Here is a 20,248-nt window from a genome sequence, read left to right as displayed (position 1 = left end):
GGGCATGAGATATGCCCATTCAAAGTTTGCAATTTCAATCGGTTGCTATAGCGCCCCCCTTTGGCCAATTGATGTAATATTGCTTCATTGGCATCCTCCCTTGACCCTCTACCACTGTGCCAAATTTCACATGGATTGAACAAGTCAGTGAGGAGAAAAACATGGAACACACACACACACACACACACACACACAGAGTTTCCGTCATTATAGTAAGATAAGGACGTACGTACTCATCCATCTTTTCAGTGGTGACTCAGACCACAGCTGCTGGGTGGGTGGTTTGTTTACATGACGTGATGTAGGTCTATATTTAACAGATCCAGTGTGGACAGAGAGCATTCGATGTAATGTCCAATGTAATGGACACAGTGTGACACTTACAGTGTTACCATAACCCTAACCAACCTCGTTTCTAAAATCTAACCAACCCAACCAACGAAGGCAACAAGCACTAGCCAGTCAGAGGGAGAGTAGGACGGGTCATGTGACTAGCTAACCCTCGCTGAGATGCTAGCAGAGATGAGGTGAGTTTAACTGAATCCACTGTGGCTTACTAACGTTAGCTACATGGGTCAAAGTAAGGTCCACAGTGCTAACTTATCAGTAGTGAGTGACGTATCCATCCCATCAACCCATTTCTGAGGACACATTATTTAAGGATATATGTCGATGTCCAAATACTCTGTTTCCTATGTTTCCCTACTTTAGAGACAAGCTGACAGCTCATGATGAATTTTTTATATGGTTGTCTGCTCCAGGCAAGTGTTCACATTACATACAATGCTACATGTAGCTACATGCTAACGTCAGGAAAAGACGTAATCATGGTTGCTGATGTGGGCAAAATCTCCTTATTCCCTCTGGAACAAGTCTGGTTGTGAAGAATTCTACTTTACAAGCTTTTATTGGGGATTTTTAACACAAGAAAATACCACTATACGCAACCATTGTTCAGCTGCAAGTACAATGCTACATGTAGCTACATGCTAATAAAGATTTGTTCTAGAAGCTTTAATTGGTGATATTTTACAGTTAAAAATGCCACTATTCTACGTTACAGTCATTCCTGGCTGCAACGACAGTGCAGAGACATCAAGATAAGCAAGACTCAGAAATGCTGACAAATCAGAGAAGACTGGGCTTTTGCGGGAGGGGTCACTTAAAGAAACAGGCACTAAAACAGACAGAGGGTGAATACAGGTGTTCAAGCACAGACAGTACAACAAATGTAAAGTTCTTTTCTAACATTAAAGCCTGTAAACATGTTCTAATATAAGTATGAACCTGAAAAAAGCAGTGGACGTGCCCTGCAAGTGTTTCTGTGCCTCAGCCCACAACAACATGTACAGCTGTGTCCATCTCATCCATTTTTGTGGTTATGTTCCTGCTGCTATTGTCTCGTCCTGGCACAGGAGGATGATGGAAGCTCTCATTGACTTTGTGTTTTTGTACAACAGCAGTCAATCACAATCACTGAAACATCACAGGTGTGACCGTAGCCAACAGGCTCTGATTGGCTCTGTACAGTGCTTCTATAGCCAGAGTATTTCTGAAGCAAGAGCAGATATCTGACCTCCAATCCACTGCTTTCTGACTGAACTAGACGACACAATATCCTTCACATAGGAGGACAGAAATCAGTTATAGTCAAGAATTCTTTTTACTCGCTGAGACCGAAATGTCACAGCATGCAGTGCAAGAGAGAGTTAAACACACAAAGTGTGCGCCTGCATGTGACCAACGCTGAATGCAGTACAGAGAAGGCGAGCAGGCATGCAAAAGACACAATGAAAAGTTATCCTATTAGAGACAAATCCACACAGAGGGACAGATTTACGCTGAAACACAAACACAATATTGGCACTGACCTTGAAGCTCCAGTAGTTTGGTTGTTGCTAGGGGGGGAAAAGAAAAACAAAGAGGAAAGGAGACAGAAAAGGGACAGGGAGGGTGAAAGAAGGGAGAAAAAGATCGAGTGTGAGACATTTTCTCGAGCAGCAAAACAGCAACGCTACAAAACATCAGTGGCTGGGTAGAACCAGAGCTGAGAGAAACTGCTTTGTCACTCAGTTCCCACGTTAAGATATGCAAGTGATGCTACAAAGTGTGACTAATAAAGGTTAAATGGTGCATTATTTCTGCGCAGTGAGAGCACGGCGCCCCAAAATGTCTCCACCACTTTGCTCAAAATGACCAAAAATTGAAGTGAAGCAAACAAACCAATAAATTGCCTTTTTTTTTTTTTAAATAAATTAAGCTTGGTGAGAAAATGATGGGCTAATTATTGTGATGATAGCCAGATTAACTTGCGTTGTCCTTCACTGCCATCATAATAGGACTTTAATTGCTTGTAATTGCCTCTCAGCAATTAATCAAATGTTTACAGTGACTTCACACACACTAATGATGTAGCTCCTAAATTCAGGCCCCGGCTCTCCCTGGATGCAGAGTCTTTCTGGCGTGGACCCAGGAGCAGGATTAAAGCAATGCACACACTGGATTAAGAAGCTGCCATTTTCACTTTATCAAGAGGGAGGCCAACATTCGGGTCAACGTCCCTCTGATGCTTTAAAATGCAGCAGCTGAGGCTGTGTGCATGACATTCAGTTGATGCCCAATAATTAATATATTCATTCACTAACATACAGTTTATGGCCAAAAGTATGTGGACGACCGTATCGTCAAGGGCAGGGACGATGTGCTTATTACCTGATTCGATATGATACTTGGGTGCTGATTCAATATTAAAGTGCTGTGATTCCCTATTTATTGTGATTTTTGTTTACCTTATTAACACTAGATGGGAGAAAGTCAAATCATACACTTTTAGAGACTGTACGAGGCGTGACTGAAAAGTTTTGACCCTAACCCAGACAAATGGGTAACGAGGCAAGTCAAATGATATTTCTAATAATCTACCACCTTTCCTTATTATCATTAACCATGTTCATGTTTTGAACTATTTTTGATTTATTTTTGCTGCCTCTTGAAGTGAATAGTTGTCTGTGATTTATTGAAAATGGAGAAATTGGAGTGATCAAATATTATCATCTCAAAGTATTGTCACCACCTGAAATCCACCAAGATATGCTCAGTACTTAACATGACGATGCCCCTTCATATGCCACGAGTCAAACCCTGGGTACAAGAATTCAAGCGGGAGAAGGAGAGAGTCACAGTCAGTACTTTTACACGCATAGTTAGGTAGGGTGGCCATTTCCACAACACCAAAAAGGAGGAGACTTTGCGGCATTTAGTTGACAACGCTTTCAGCCAATCTTTTTTTTTTTTTTTTTTTGCCAATCTTTTGTTAGACCGAAAGTCTTACAGCATTGGACGATGCTGCGTTATGTTCAAGTGCAACTCCATAAAGGAGGACAAATAAGCATCCGGCTTGTGGCTGCACCGGACGCCAGACAGGGCATTTAAATTCCAGACTGTCCGTCCTAAGGCAGCGATCACACAGAAATGAGACGCTAGAGACGCGGACGCTTCAAAGACGCTTGAAATGCTGGAAGCGCTTATTCAATGCGCGCTAGCTACTGACATCTGATGCTCAAAAAGTTGAAAATATTTTAACTTTTCAGCGTCTATGCACATCTAAAAAGAAGCGCCTACAAAAATGTGTGTCTAAACAGACGCCGGAAAAACGCCCGTCTAAAAAGACGCTTGAACGCTGGTCAGACACGCCGTATCATAGGATAACAATGGTTTTACTGGCGTCGCGTTTCTAACATTTCATCTCGGTGTGATCGCTCCCTAAATCCGGACGTATGGCCACCCTATAGTTAGGTCAAGCTACAGTTACAGCTCGACTAGGCCATTTAACTGGACTACTGTCCTTGTCCCAGTATACAAGCACAGGAGGGGAATTAGTTTATCCACCAAAGTATGTCCAAATTCGCTACCATAGGTGGTGTTAGTATTGGACCTTTTTCCTGTTGACCTATTACGTCACAGACCAAACAATGGACAAACAAGTTAGCTACGGTTAGCTAGCAGCTAACTGGTACCATGGTGGACAACTTTACAGCTCTGTACATTTGGTCCGTCTAAACATGCACGGCTCTGGATGGAGATTGTTCTTACCAGCTTCTTCTTCTTCTGTTACACATTTAAAGCTGTTTGACTTTGGAAACTGTGGAGCATGCTCAGAGCGCCTCAGCCAGTTTGGGTCCGACTGACTGGACACATGCAGGAGGACTTCAGCTCCCAGTGGTATTATCGAGGGAGTTAGTCCGACTTTGACTCACATGTTTACATTGATTATAAAAAGTCCGATTTTAGTCGGACTACCTCATTTAATGGATTTTCTCTAATGTCATTTAAACGCACTCAGTGTCACTGATGTGTTCTTAGCAACAATGGAGCTCTATGGCACAGAGGACGAAGATATATCGGGCTTTGATACACACAGAACTTGTTAAATCTACAGTTGGTTTTGCTTTTTTCATTGGATTTGTGAACAATAAGGAAAATCTAGAATATCAACAAACTTGCTTTTCTACAAAAAGGACCAGTGCTGCTTGCTAAGTTAATCACGCAGTGGAAATCCAATCAGCCTCCATTGACATGACGATGATGGAGCTTCTCTCTTCTCTTTGTGACCAGAGTGACTTTGTTACAGTATCTGCATCAATAATCAATCATCTGTGCACAAGTTCTTGTGTTCTGAATGTGCCCTGAACTCATCCTGAAGCCTTTTAGACACAGATCTCCAGACACAATCAATTATTGACTGAAGCAGGCTAAAGGACAGGGGGAGAGTAATGCTTATGGATCGGCCAGGAAGGGAAACTGCTACAGGAACAGCACAATAATATTTTGGACGTTGTTTACTGAGCTGCGCTTTTGGTCGTGACCGCTACGCAGCCCACTCAAGACTGTTTCATTTTCCTCTGAATGACACATATCCTGTGTGAAGCCTCACAGCAACAGAACAATTTCCCCTCACAACCCTGGACCGGTGAGTGCTGAATACACTGAATGAAAAGCAGATCTGAACGAAGGTCTTTGCATTCTTTCATTCAGACTTTCTATGACACCAGTGAGAAAGACAGAGGTATAGAAAAGAGAACAGATGGTTGTACTCCAAAAGAAGTGACCTTTTGTGGCTGTTTTCTACCGTACAATAACTGTGATCTAAGATATTTAGCTCAGCTTAGTTCCCCTGCCAGCGAGGTGACAGTTTTCTGATGAGTTTCTTACTCAGCTAAACATCGCAAGAACCTTTCAAATGGTTTGATTTTCCTTTTCAAGGTATTTAGTTATAGGCACAGCATTGTTTTGAGGAAATAATATCAGCATGCTAACGTGCTAATGCTATACGAGTATATGGTCTCAAATCAGATACCTCTGGAGTGCGATGACACCATAACTAGCATGTAAAGACAGACAATACGTCTCTTCTGTCTCCCTCTGAACTAAAATGAAGCCAAAATACTGCAGATACGGCCACTGCCATTTTTAGCTGACCAATCCGACCAATTGCGAACTGCACCGTTAAACCCGAGCACGCCAACTGGCACACACAGCTGTCAATCCCGTTGTGGTGCAAGCCTTACACCAAACAACTCTTCAAGCGATTTCACTGTCACAGACAAATTTCAAACGTCGGAATAAAATCATGAGAGTTTCACGAGAGCTGTGGCGCGCTCCTGTGATCGCGATCATTTGGTGTCTTGACGTTCCAATAAAATCAAATACTGACGTTCAAAGATGTGAACATCAACAGCCAATAGCTGCGCTCTCTGCAGCACCAAACAGGAAGCAGCAAACTGGGATGACAGTAAACGTGGAGCGGATTCAGAGGAAGAACAAGAACATGAACAAGTCTTGATTCTCTTGTTCTGTGGAAAAGGAGGAGAAACTGGTGGAGCCTGAGTGACCAAGAACCTGTGTTTGACTGTGTCTGAATCTGATCCACAAACCAGCAATTATTCTCAACACACTGTCATACCAACCAACCTTTTTTCCACGTCCACATATGGCGTCCAAGGTACCCTGGGTGTGTTGGTTGTTGATGTCCTGAGACGCCGTGTCAACTTCAGCCTGTTACATGCATTGTCTGTTTTCAAAATACACTTCTGTTTGCTTTCAAAATAAAAGCACTACATCGGAACAACACCCTGAAATAATGTTTTCCTTCAACGTTTAGTCTACACAAGCACGTGGCTGGGTTTAGCTTTGGCTTTACAATCTTACGGGAAGCAAACACCGACTTCCCGGGGTGAAAGTTGGTTGCTAGCTCCATCCGCCACCACTCCTGCCCCCTTAACTTGTGTTGTTGCTGTGCTGCTTTTACCCTTGACACAACTGGGTGCCGTTGAACAATAATGGGGACTGACCGTATCATGCCAGCATAAAAGGACGTTTTCTATTTGTCCGTGTCTGACACCAGAAGTCACTGACCAAGCACCGGTATTCGACGACCTCAGAATGAGACGCGGTTGTTATTTGAGAAATGTTAAAATATAGTTTATCTTTATGGATTTTACTGATGCTGAATTTATGAGAAGACTGTCAACATATGACACATTTAATCGTGTGTTTCTGGAGCTGTGTGTTTTACTTAAACTTAGAAACTTATCTTCTCAAAAGAAAATCTAATCTAATCTTTTCAAAGTCTTCCAGTCGATGGTAAGCATTCGATTTTCAAGACAAAAAAAAAAAGAAATGACAGATTTAGTTGAGTTTAGTCATCACCTTGAATAAATCCTCAGTCTTGTGTCCACTATGGTTCTTGGTGTTTGAGCGACAAGAAGAGAGCAGTTAGAATCCACAGTAATGACAGCTGAGCTTTAACAAACTGATTCTGTAGTTAAAGGTTTGTTATAGACAGCTGTAGGTGCTCATTACTGCAGGTCCAATAATAACTGAATCATCTAGTCAGAGAGCTTTGGACTGAAAACTGTCTGTATTTATTCAATTCTCTGTCTGAAGAGAAGCAGCAACAGTGATCTTAAGACCCATCAATTAATCACACATGATGGCGCAGACTGAGCTGCTGGGCGAGGACGGGATGTTTGGATCTGACTGCTCTTGTTTGTGCCAAGATGTCTGCTTCTATATATATATATATATTACTGTTCGACTCAAAATGTTTTGCTACAGTTCTCTAACTGCAGAACTTAGGAGCTGTTGAATGCAGTGTATTGTTGCCTGAACAGATGTCTGTTAAGAGGTTGAGTTAAACGGTAATTGGATGATGTATAGACCTCATCACAGCCAGTTTGACTTGTAGCCAAGTCCGACATCACAATTGACACGTAATGAAAAATAAAGGCTAAAGGAACGAGCAGTGAAGCAGCATCACGTTGCTGCAGGGAAAGAGAGGCATCATCACCTTCATCAAAGAGGTTAGAGGTCATGATTTAGCATCAGTTTATCTGTTTGTCGGCAGGGTTAGGGAAAAACTACAAAGTTGAGTTTTTAATGAAACCTGGTGGATGGGTGTATTAGGAGCCATACACACATAGATATCACATACAGTAGATACCACGTTGACGGCTTCGGCCTATTTCAGCGATGCGTCAACGTCGCCACCATCTTGGGGAGGTCACTGCTGGCTGGCTAGTACTGTTGTGTATGGAGCTAAGTCTTCAGCAAACTTGGCGTGCTCACTCAAAAGTCTCAAAGTGTAATTGTTGCTGGTGCTGGTCCAAAATATTACAGTATCTGAGGATAACAGCTAGCCGGAATAACAGCTACACTTGAATGTAATAAAACTCTGCTAATGCATTTCAAAAAAGTCAGAATGGCTCATCCGTCGATCATCATTACACTTATTAGTAGTGCTGTTGGGTTTTTCTGCTTTGCTGTAATTTTTTGGACCGGCACCCAATACAACACGCCAAGTTTGCTGAAGAATCCATACACAACAGTACTAGCCAGCCGGCAGTGACCTCCACAAGATGGCGGTGACGTTGACGCACAGTAGCCACAGCAATGAGTCATCTATGATTATATATATCTATGCGTACACATGCCACAGTTTTTGCACCCTCAAATTCATTGTTTTCAATGTAGATGCGCGATAGGCACACTCAAACACTAGAGTTTACTAGAGTAATCAGAGTTTAACTTTTGGAGAGCAGCAGCACGCACTGCATGTCATGTGACAAGGAGCAACCAACAGCACCTCGAAGAAGATCAGCCCTGCACTCAGGATTTCGATTAAATAGGCTACGATACTTGTTAAGGTTGCTTAGGTTGCAAATCACAGGGCAGATACACATACTATTTTTTACTTTGGTTAACACTGGGGAAAGTGCATTTAGCCTTAACAGAATTAAGTGCCTTATATCTTAAACTCAAGTAGGCTGTATTAAAGTTTAATAGAAACAAAAGAGCCAAATGTTGAGATAAAGTAACTCCAATCCACATTCATGGATACCAGTAATCCTCTGGGGTAGCCGACACAAACTTCTGACAGAAGGCAGTCGTTATGGAGCAATCGGGGACAGTGGCTTCATGGGAGAACCGCTGAACTTGTCACACCACCACAATTATAACAATACTTTCTTCCCCAGTCTATGGTGTGGCTACGAAAACAAAAAAACACATATCACACTAGTAATTATAAGCACTGCCCCCTAATGGTCGACTAAACGTTAGTTGACCAAAAAGGTCATTAGTCAGCAAGATTTCATTGGTCGCTTAGTGTCAGAAAAAAACCCAAAATAGATCCAAACCTATATGACTGGAGCATGTGGGGTTTTACTTTGAAAGGACAGACACAGGAAGTGTCCACGCTCAGCAGTCAGACAGGAGTCAGGTTAATCTCCAGGGCTGGTACCTGCGGTTATTCCACAGGCTAGTTAATAACATGTCGGGCAGGAAATCCAAAGTGTGGGATCATTTTGAGAAGGTGAAGGACGAACCCAAGGTGATATGTAAACTCATCTTCAGTGGTCGACTACAAACATGACGTATCATGTGAAACATGGAAGTAGCTACATGCCCATTAGCCCACAGCGTCATTAACAGGCGGCTCGCTCAGTGTGTGACGTGCAGGAGACTAGTCGACTAATGGACTGTGATGATGACTGTTGGTCGACTAGAAACATTCTTAACTGGGAGGGCAGCACTAGTGGACATGGACCTGTTGTGTTTCGGTGTGACAGAGTGTTGCATTTTTCATATTAGACTCAAAACACTGAAAGAAAACACCCGTCCTCTTTGCTCCCAGCTTCACCACCTGTCAGCACTTCCAAAAACATTCACAGTGGGTTGTTTAATATTTAATATGTAATAGTGTCAGGAACAATCCCAGAGCAATTACCCTGTACTGTACCTGTAAATTATATATTCATAGTTTAAATACACACTGCTGCTTGTGTGTGTGCACACACTCGGTCAATAAAGCTCTGCAAGCTTCCTCTCTCACTCCCAGCACCTCTTTAGTCGCCATGCACAACACAGACAGATCGACAAACAACTGTCACAACAAACAATCTGAAGCACTTCCACTGTCACTGCATTCATTTAAATACCGACTCTGAGGAAGTTAAATGTGACTTCACATTCAGAGCACAGGTGAGTCAGTGTTGTCTCTGAGTCTAAACTGCATCACATCTGCTGCGAGAGCTGCTGGAAAAAAAAAATCAAATTCCCTTAATAATTAAAGTGAGGTGTAGGTGGAAGTTAATTCATGTTTGAGCAGCTGTTCTGGGAGCCGCCTGGATCCCCAAATATTTTCTCTCCTGAAGCCTCAGTTGCAACTTTTTGAAATCCATCTCACTTTATTTTGAAAACAGAGTTGAAGGATAGAAGAAAAGAGGGTTTGGGAAAGAAAGACCAACAAGCCTGTGGGCTGCCTTGACCCAGATTTCAGAGCTCTGTGTGGTTTGTAGGCCTCAGTCCAAACCCGCTGACCAAAACACAGCACAGTTATACCTGATCTGAGGCCACACAGCATATTGAATCCAATATTTAACATCTACACAACCAGATCCTACATCTCCCTTTATGTCATTAAATTCCTCTTTTTCACATGTTGCAGTGTTCACTTGACATTTACACAGAACTACATCATACAACTACAACTTGAAATTTGTCCTGGATCACGTTAACATTTTCAGATCTAGTCTGTGTCTTTAACTTAAAACACATTCCCATGGATAAACTTTAATAATCTTTTACATTTCTCTCTGATCTTTTCATAAATTAAGATTAAAATGATACACAAGCATTTAAAGCACTCAAGAACGTAACGTCAAATCTGTTAAATATTCACCTTTATTGACACTAACTTGAAAAACAAACTCTTTACACTGTTTCCTTTCCTCTACATTTACAGAATCTTTCAGACCATCACGCTAAATTAATAATAATATTCAGCCACACATCCATTTTCCTTTTCTTTATTTGTTTGTTTGTTGTGTGAGCTTTTTTTGACTTCTGCCTGTCTACAAGGTCGACATGAGCGTGTTCCAGTTATTACTGCGCTGGGAAAACCCTGCAGAAAGACGTTTAATAAGCGGTCAATCTTACAGCCGAACTACACAGGGTACGGACGTGTAGGCGGAGTGGAGCAGGGTTTCTCACCTGCTACACACACTCTGTCTCTGCAGCGTGTCATTGCTGTGAGCTTCACTCTGTGTGTGTGTGTGTGTGTGTGTGTGTTGAGTTTAGCCAGGTGATAAATGCAGCTGTTCACAGAGGCTTTGGAAGCGTAAAGGCTTTATTAACTGTTACTGAATTAATTAAGTGGATCATTCTAACAGCAGGATGCACTGATTTGATTGATTTTATTTTAATGTGAAATGTAAAAACACCCACAAGGTTACTCAGCTGCTTCACATTGCCTCTGGTACAATTAGGTATTTATTTTATCATTTTAAAACAGACTAATCATTTTTTAACAGTTGCATGTCGTTTTTACCTGTTGGACGTCCCCTGAACTGCACGCAGAGACACATTAATAGACTGGCCGCGTAAAATTAGCCTTGAGCAGCGTGATGCTTGAGCAGGCGAGGCTTCAGTGGTCAGTGTACGAGCTTCAGTAATTATAACGGATGTGCTCTGCTACGTCATGACCGTGCCCCATGTGTTTTGGTTGTTGGAAAGTTTTAACTCCGGAGAGAGAATGTTAATGAATATTACAATCACTGTCAAATCCTGTGTTGATCTCGTGCGACCATTTTGTTGCTTTTTTCCCTCCAGTTTGAAGGGACAGTTTGGATTTTTTGAGGCTCAACTGTGTGATGTATTTATCCAGAGTATATACATGTATCACCTGCAGTAGAGTCGGCACGCCCCAGTTTGGAGGAGCAGGCAGGAGTACTGTCATGGAAGTTAAGCAATGTACTGCTGTGGACAGGGGCAGCAGCAAAACGTATTTTAGCTGCCTACAAAAAATCAATATCACTTTAAGTGTATCCTATATTAAAGGGATAGTGCACCCAAAAATGTAAATGCAGCCATTATCTACTCACCCATATGCCGAGGGAGGCTCAGGTGAAGTTTTAGAGTCCTCACATCACTTGCAGAGATCCAAGGGGAGAGGAGGTAGCAACACAACTCCACCTAATGGAGGCTGACGGCGCCCCAGATTCAAACGTCCAAAAACACATAATTGAAACCACAAAATATCTCCATACTGCTCGTCCGTAGTGATCCAAGTGTCCTGAAGCCCCGACATAAAAAGTTGTTTGGAAAAACCTCATTTGAACTCTGTTTTTAGCCTCATTGTAGCCTGTAGCTCTGACTGCCTCTCTGTGCTCACATGTGCACACTTGAGACCGGCAAAAGCACGTGAACACATGAATGCGGTGCCCATGTCTCACAGCCTCGGGCAAGCGCTCGGTGCCCAGAGAGGCAGTCAGAGGCTACAGGCTACAATGAGGCTAAAAACAGAGTTCAAATGAGGTTTTTCCAAACAACTTGAATCTGGGGCGCCGTCAGCCTCCATTAGGTGGAGTTGTGTTGCTACCTCCTCTCCCCTTGGATCTCTGCAAGTGATGTGAGGACTCTAAAACTTCACCTGAGCCTCCCTCGGCATATGGGTGAGTAGATAATGGCTGAATTTACATTTTTGGGTGCACTATCCCTTTAAGAGTATTTTCATTGCTTCACCTTGCTGTCAAACAGCCTGTGCCGACAGGGAACTGAAGCCGTTATCTACGCTCTCGTCAAAGCCAGACACCATTGACAAAAGCAGCGTTATAACCTCACTGAACACAGGAGCTGCTGGTCGACGGCCGCTCCATCAGTTGGTCTGTTTGTGTCATTGTGTGACTTTGGTTAATCAAGTCTAAACACCAAAGTCACACTGATTAAGAGAGCGGTAGACTCACAGCTCTGAAGTTCAGTAGGTTAAAATACGGTTATAATTTTGGTCTTTGAACCATGTGACTGCTCTCCAGGCTCAGTGTCAGCAAAGTGCACTGGAGCTTAACTCCTGTAGACCGTAGATGACTTTAGGTCCTTAGGAATATTCAGAATAACAATGTATTTACTGTATCTGCTCAAAGGCTTTGATTCTACAGGTAATCTATATATCTGTCATTAAAAGTGTTCTGTCACATAATATTTCTGCACGCATGGCGACCTGAATCGTACAGACGTCTAGTGCCAGTGATCAGCACCTCCTTATAATTCTTGGTGTGTGTTACTTTTACATTTGAAACCTTAATCAAGCTGGTGAGGGTCATCAATGTGGCCATTAAACTAATTATGTCGCCTGTTTTCCAGAAGCTACAGAGACATATACAGAGGACATTTATCTTAAAGGAGAATGTCTTGCTCAGTTCTTCAAGACTCCATTTTCATGATTTTCTGTTTAAACTGTATGTATTGTACTGTCAGTGTTATATCTACAGTTTTTATTACCATTTTAAGTTAGCAGTTAGCACATTAACACACAACCAGATGGTGAAAGAACTGTGCGTCAGTGAACAATAACACAATCACGAGCCGTTTCTGAGCTCAGTGTCTGAACAAATACTGAATATAACAAGATCGACAGGAAGGCAACCAAAGCACTGCGACAAAATGTAGAAGGAAGGAGGAAGAGGAAGGAAATATTAAAAAGCTTCAAACATGTGTGGTGCAGATTGAACATTTACGCTGAAGTAATAAGAATTTCGTGTTTCATGATGAGACAACAAAGCTTGATGCCACACCACGGCCACACCGTTCAATGCTGAGCAAATCGTTCAACAACTTTTGATCACAAAGTTGTCCAGATGGTTCACACCAGTTCTGAAGTTATTAGGGCCCGAGCACCGACCAAAGGCCGGGCGAAGGCCCTCTTGAAACTGAAGGAATTATTATTATTATTATTATTATTATTTTTCATGCAAATGAATTGCCTTTTTCGGAGGCTTAACATACCCGAAAACTCATGAAACTTTGCAGATATATCAGAACTGGTGAAAAATTTGATATTTTAAGGGTCTCGTGCGCAGGTTCCAAAAAGTGGCTCAGGAGCGCCCCCTACAAAAGTTTGAGGAAACAGCCCCTGAAGCTAGTTTAACCTACATGTATGAAACTCGGCAGGCTCATGTAACCCTCCAAAACGTACAAAAAAGCCTCTTGGAGGCATGCTCTAAACCCAACAGGAAGTCGGCCATTTTGAATTTACTGTGCAATTTTGGTGCATTTTTGGCCATTTCCAGGGGTCATAAATGAACGAACTAGTTTGGATTATGTCTGCAGGAGGAGTTCGTTAAAATGAGACATGCGGAAAACGCGACATTTGGCAATGAAATTTAAAATGGCTGACTTCCTGTTGGGTTAGGCCTGTGGGTCCAAGAGGCTTTTTTTCTGCAGCTTTTTAACATTTCCTTCCTTGTGTCAGGATCGCCTTCCTGTCGATCCCGTTCTCCACGAGCACCCGACACAAGGTTCTGATCCTGTTTCCATCTCACGCCCTCTTGACTTTAATCTTCTCCTTACTTAAGTTTCTATTCTGATGTGCTGAGCTGCCAATCAGAGGGATTTTATTCATCAGCCATCCACCATCTCTGACACTGATTCAACATGCTGAATCGGCCCAAAAAAGGCTGACGAGGGCCAACAGTGCGGGACAAACTGCAAAGACTACAGATGTTCACCGACAGCCCAACAGGCGACTTGGTGTGTCAGGGCCTTACGACGGGATTCTGCAGAACAAACATGGGTGCACCAAAGATTCACACGTGTAAGAAAACGCACAAGTATCCTTTTTCAAATTCACCTTCATATAATTAATAAATGCCCTTCTTACATTAATTTCTCACCACTTCACTTTCAGTCTTATCCTTTCACAAGAATTATAAAACTGTTGAGGATACAGTCTGAAGATACAAAGCTAACAACCTCTGTAACCTCCATCTGACTTCATGTTCTTAACTTTGAAGGACTTCCATTTGGCGGCTTCATAATTACAAGCTGACAAGTGGGAAATAGGCGTTAACATTATCGCCCTCCTCACAGAATCATTGTGACAGAAACAAACAGCTGATAATTGTGAAGTCAAGCACCCATTGTGTTATAATCCCTAATATATCTTGTGCGCTGCGTAATCACCCGCTCGCTCCGTTTATTCACCTTAAATTGGAAAATGGCGAAACCTGCCGCCAAGTCACTCCACAAATAATTTAATGCACCAACAAGCGGACATTTTTTGGAACATAAAACCTGTCTCATCTCACACAAACAGGCCCCCTATGCACCGTGACTCAGTGATTACTGCCTGCAATATTTCTCAATCACTTGAGCTGAAATCCCCAAGCGCACATATGCACGGAGACAGGCAGCGCTTAGAGAGACGAGGGCAGGAAGACGAGAGGAGAGGGATGAGCGGAGAGACATGCGTGCCTGACCTGCATGCCAAGTAGCCATCTTTGTACCCACCCTCTTTTTTTACCCTCTCCAGCCCAAACACACACACAAACACATGTGCACTCACTCAAACACTAACACACACACATGTTGGGGCTTGGACACACATTCTTTCCTCCTTCCAGACACATACATGAACGCACGTCACTGCGGCAGCACAGACACACCTGGTCAACACCTGCCTGCTCTGTGAACACACGGACCCTCCCCTAAAAACACACACTCATGGTCGCACACTCACGTTAAGCAGAAAGGGAGGAGAGGATGAGGTGTGAGCGCATCACCTGTCACATGCCTCCACATACATTAAGAAGGTGCGCACACACACACACACACACACACACATGCACACACACACACTCCTGTACTCCACATCACTCCGTCATCATTCACGCAGCGACAGAAGCAGTCATGGCAGCACCACAGAGGAACGCCGACATGTCTCAGCTGAGGATGCAAGGACGGGGTTAGAGAGAGTTACCGTTGCTACTTAATGAGCACGTCGGTGGCCGCCTGGCGCATCCTCCCGCTCCACACGCCTCCCTCTTCCTCCTCCCCCCTCTCCATCTTTTCTCTCTTTTTTTTTTTTTCACTGCGGCTCTGTGTCTTTCCCGCGCCCTGAGGATCCGCCAGAGTCCCCCCTCGCTGGTACCCGTAGTAGCGCCTCAGAGGCAGTTAGCATCTCTTCCTGCTCCTCCTCCTCCTCCCTCCTGTCCCTTCCCCTCTCTCTCTCTCTCTCTCTCTCTCTCTCTCTCTCTCTCTCTCTCCCTCTCTCTGTCCGTCACCCTCTCTCGCCCCTCGTCCCTGACACAAACGCTAAAAAAAAAACCTCCCTCCGTCTCTCCCTGTCGCACGTTCTCTCCCCTGCTGCTGTTGCCTCTCACTCAGTACAGCATGTGCCTCCTTCCAAAGCCCAGGCATTGCCAACCATATGATATCACTCAGTTGCCTTATATGGGAAAACGGTGGGTTGCCATGACGACAGCAGACTCCACCTGTTTCTCCATCTCTCCCTCTCTCTCTCTCTTTCTCTCGGTGTCAGTCCACCTTTTTCATCAGGAGATAGATGGTGTGGTTTGGGTAAATAGACACAGCACATGAAAGAGCAGAGAGTGGGTGGAGAGGAAGGAGGAGTTGAGACGGGCGAGATGAGAGAGGATGAGAGCCGACGTGATGGACAGAAGCTGACGGAGGTTCGGAGGGAGAGGGAGCAGGCTTAAAGGAGTAGCTTAACGTTTTTGGGAATGTTTTCTGAGAGAGATATGAGACGATCAATATCAATCTGTGTGTTAGATTAAGAGCAGGTTTAGCTTAGTGTGAAGACTGGGAGCAGGTGAAGCAGGTGAAGCAGGTAACCTCTCTGGCGTCAGTGACAAATAATCACCTATCAAAGCTCATTAATTAACACAACATATGTCATGACCTATGTTGTGTTATGACCTTCACATTAACAACAGCCGGTCAGAGTGACTCGTCCTGTCGTCACAGTGAGGCTCGCAGGTTTGGTTCCATCATGTCGGCGCTGAGACCAAAACTAGGCCAAATCCAGATCAGTCATCCTCCGGTCCTGTGTAAACATCTCATGATATTTCTGTCACTCGGTGGCTCATAAAAGTCTTTTTTTAAACCTCTTTCAGACAACAGATATCTGTATGACGCAAGTCGACTCGACATGTGTTCGATCCTCAAACGACTTATTCACACGAGGCAGCTGTCACTCTGCTTCATACTGTTGGAGAAGACACATAAACTTCACTGATAAACACAGAGTGTTGCTGAGCTGCATCCAATAGTTTCATCTCCTGGTCCGTCCATGTGCACAGTCTTGACTGATCACCTGCTCTTCTCCTCTCCTCTTTGGTGAGTTGATAAAATGGTGTTTAAATGTCAGATGAGTTGATTAAAGTTCATCTCTATTAGCGGCGCCTCTTCACCAACACTGGTTCTAAAGGAGGGTCGGCTGATGCTGACTCAGATAGATGATCCCGACATGGGTTTGACCCACAACACCGTCTCCGTCTGAATGGGATATGACTGACTGATATTAATGATTAATGGGCATCCTGGGTGATTACAAATGGACAGCGCTAAAGACAAGTGAGAGCAACTACCACATATCTTTTGTAGTCTAAACGTTAACATGTCTTGTTGTGTCCCGGCCTAGACTGTTCCAACTCGTTATATTTTGGTGTTACTCAGTCTTGTTTATCCCGTCTTCAACTGGTCCAAAATGCAGCAGCAAGAGTTTCAACAAGGTCAAAGAAGAGGGAGCACGTTACCCCCTTCTTGCCTCCCTACACTGGCTGCCTGTTAGCTACAGTGTTAAACGGCCCCGCCCCCTCTTACATCACACTGTGAGAGAACTGAGATCGTCTGACCAAAGACCAATTGGGCCAATCCCAATTCTCTTCCCTTAACCTTACCACTTGGTTCCAAGCACACTCGCCAGATAGATTCCCCTCAACAACGAAGGGGTAGTGTTGAGGGGAATTTTACCTACGAATTGGGATGCCACTTCGTACAAATTAGCGTAACAGACGTGTTCACCTAAGTCACGGCTATCATCAACGTAGGCTTCTTGCACGAAGAACTCTGTAGATATTCATGTCGGCTACATCATGAATTAGCGTGCATTCATATTCTAACTCAGCGCTAACAGATAATGCATATGCAGAAACAACACATTCCAACATATTTTGGAAGTTTTGCATGCTTATTTGGGAAAATAGTACTTAAAATTGTGCGATGGCTTTCTCATGGAGGCTGCCATCTTCCTGGAACTCACCTGGCGGGATAGTTTTGCAATGCATCCTTGGAAATTCACTCTTCCCCTCAGTTGAGATGGGTTCGTAAAATTAAGTGGGGATTTTAAGGGCTGAAAAGCACTTCCCTAAAGTTTGGGACACCCTAGCCCTTCACGGGAACGTGCAAGAACAAGGGCTAGGGCCAATTTTGAGGGGAAGTGTGAGTATTGGGACGGACCGGGACAGGGCTTTCTCTATCGCTGCCCTGAAACTCTGGAATTCTCTTCCTCCCACCGTCCGATTCTCCCCCATCATTTAGGTTTTAAAGAATCATCTTCAAACACTTCCACGGATGCAAACACTAAAGCCAAGGGCAAAAGTCCAGTTTTTCCGAACCCTGCCACCCCGCCTCCTTCCTTGTTAAGTGCCGTCAGTGCAGTGGTCACGTGATCGCATCCTTTCAAAATACATGGGGCATGTACGAATTTGGGTGTATTACTTATCGAAGGAAAACATACGACAGCCTGTTGTTGTTGTGAGCAGTTTCATGTGGGAACTATTGTATTTTTTACTGACCTACATCCCCCCAACTGTATCACTCTGCAGAAGGAAGAGTGCATCTACTGCTAGCTCACCTAGCACCACTGAGCTAGCTAACGTTACAGCTCAAGGAGGACGATAGATGCACTCTTCCTTCTGTGCAGTGATACAGTTGGTGGGTGCACCTCAGTGGAAAAAAAATAGCTCCTACATGAAACTGCTCACAACAAGGTCTGTGGATTATCTTTAGTAACCAGGTCATGATTTCTGCAAAGAGACATTGATGTTGAGTTTTGAGCTCCACAAGCTGAGTGACATCTATGTGTCACTATACAGGAGAGCAGGCAGACATCTCTACGGCCAATAACTCTGACACTCTGCAACTCACATCAAAACTATCTAGACTGATAACTAGAGGTAAGGTAAGAGGGAGAGTGTATAGTTTTGATTTTGGCATTAAACTGTCCCTTTAAACAAACTAGATACATTTTGTTTGGAGAGAGCTAGGCTAGCCGTTCATCCTGTCCTCATGCTAATCTAGGTTAACCCCGTCCTGACTCCTGCTCTGTGCTGAACTCACTGACATGAAACTGACATCAATCTTCTGAACTCCCTCTCAGACAGAAAGCAAACAAAAAACTGCTGAACTGCTCCTTGAAGCCAGAGAAAGAGGAAAGCTGCAGCAGGCTGCTCTGTTTAGACCATCTGTCTCAGGTATCACGTCGGCAAGAGGTGATTGATGGCGGAATGAAAGGCAGAATATGAAGAGAAGAGAGAGAGAGGAGAGGGATTTGATGGAGCGGTGAGTTTAATATTTCACATTCTGACATTTTCTCTCACTTAAATCCTTTTCTCTGTATTCTATCGCCAACTCTTTTCAGATAATAACCACTAAAGAAGTGGCCATTACTGCCCCAGCAAGCCGCTCATAAAAATGCCTCCACTGTGTGCGACTAAAGCCCCAGAGGCACCTCGCCACATAATGCGCTTGTGTGGGTTTCAGAGCCCACCGATGTGCTGTTATTATCTCCCAGGAAGAAAATCTTCACATGTGGAAACAGAAAGCACTCAGAGAGCTCATACCTCCCCCTGAAGGCTGCACTCTCCTAGATCTGTTATCTAACTCAGATGGAAGGAGCCTCTGTCTCTGTGTCTGTTTGTACGTATGTCTCTATATAAATATGCATGTATGTATGTTTTATGAATGTATGTATGTACTAGGGGCGTGACAGTCCTGAAACAGAAGCCGAAATCGCAACATGTCGTCCATGGTCTTGTGTTGTGGTTCCATCTCCTGTGCTGCGGTCAAGTTAAGTGCTGTAACTGTTACAGTAAGTATTGAGACCAACGAGTCCCTGTTGGATGTTTACATCGTTAAAAATAAATCTGCTGTAGCAAAAAAAATGCTCTGAACCGTGACCCCCTCAAAACTCAGCTACATACCAAATCGTACATTTTGTGTACCACTAACATTCCTTTCATGTATGTGCGTCCCTCGATTGTTTCAACAAACGTTTATCTAATCGACCACACCTTTTCAGGTGTCTTGCTGAGGACTCAAGGAGATCTAGTGGTGAGCAAAAAATAGGTCTAGCACTGCCTACAGAGTGCTGCATCAGGCTGTCCTCACAAACTGTGCGTATGTTTTCCTACAAAAAGTAATGCACCCAAATTCGTACATATCCCACGTATTTTCAACAGCTGCAATCATGTGACCAATGTGCCGAGGGGAGCGGTGGATGGGTCACAAAAACCCAGACTTTCTCCCGGGACTTCCCCCTGGAGATGCGTATTCAGAACTGTGTTGACTTAGAGTAGGTACGTACTCACCATGTTTTCTTTACTAAACCTAACCACAGTAACTTTACTTGCTTTAACCTAACCTCCATATTTTTTTATTATTTTTTGGCCTTTATTTGAAAGGAGAGTGCAATTGTGAAGGGGGGGTTGATATGCAACAAAGGGCTGCAGGTTGGAATTGACACCGCAGCCACTGCAACAAAGGCATAGCCTTTTTTAGACAGGAGTTGTGCAAATCTGCAGGAAAGCCCAATCAGTCTTTTTTCAGCATTGGCAGTATAAAAACAAAATCGGGGAGTGCAGCAAAATGCCGCCTACCTACTTTTGTTTAT

At 43.7% G+C, this 20,248-nt stretch overlaps 1 protein-coding gene across 1 annotated transcript in view; it reads right to left on the bottom strand.

The window, feature by feature from the left end:
• Nucleotides 1-20,248, bottom strand: part of srcin1b (SRC kinase signaling inhibitor 1b) — a 183,511-nt gene that overhangs the window by 75,230 nt on the left and 88,033 nt on the right. The window contains exon 3 of the mRNA XM_050059518.1: nt 1,872-1,898. Within this exon, the coding sequence (XP_049915475.1) occupies nt 1,872-1,898 (27 nt within the window). The remainder of the gene's footprint in view (nt 1-1,871; nt 1,899-20,248) is intronic.

This window comes from Epinephelus moara, chromosome 13 (genome assembly GCF_006386435.1).
Source record: "Epinephelus moara isolate mb chromosome 13, YSFRI_EMoa_1.0, whole genome shotgun sequence".
Taxonomy (NCBI): domain Eukaryota; kingdom Metazoa; phylum Chordata; class Actinopteri; order Perciformes; family Serranidae; genus Epinephelus; species Epinephelus moara.
Note: the sequence above shows the minus strand (reverse complement) of the source record. Positions and strands in the feature narration are given on the sequence as shown.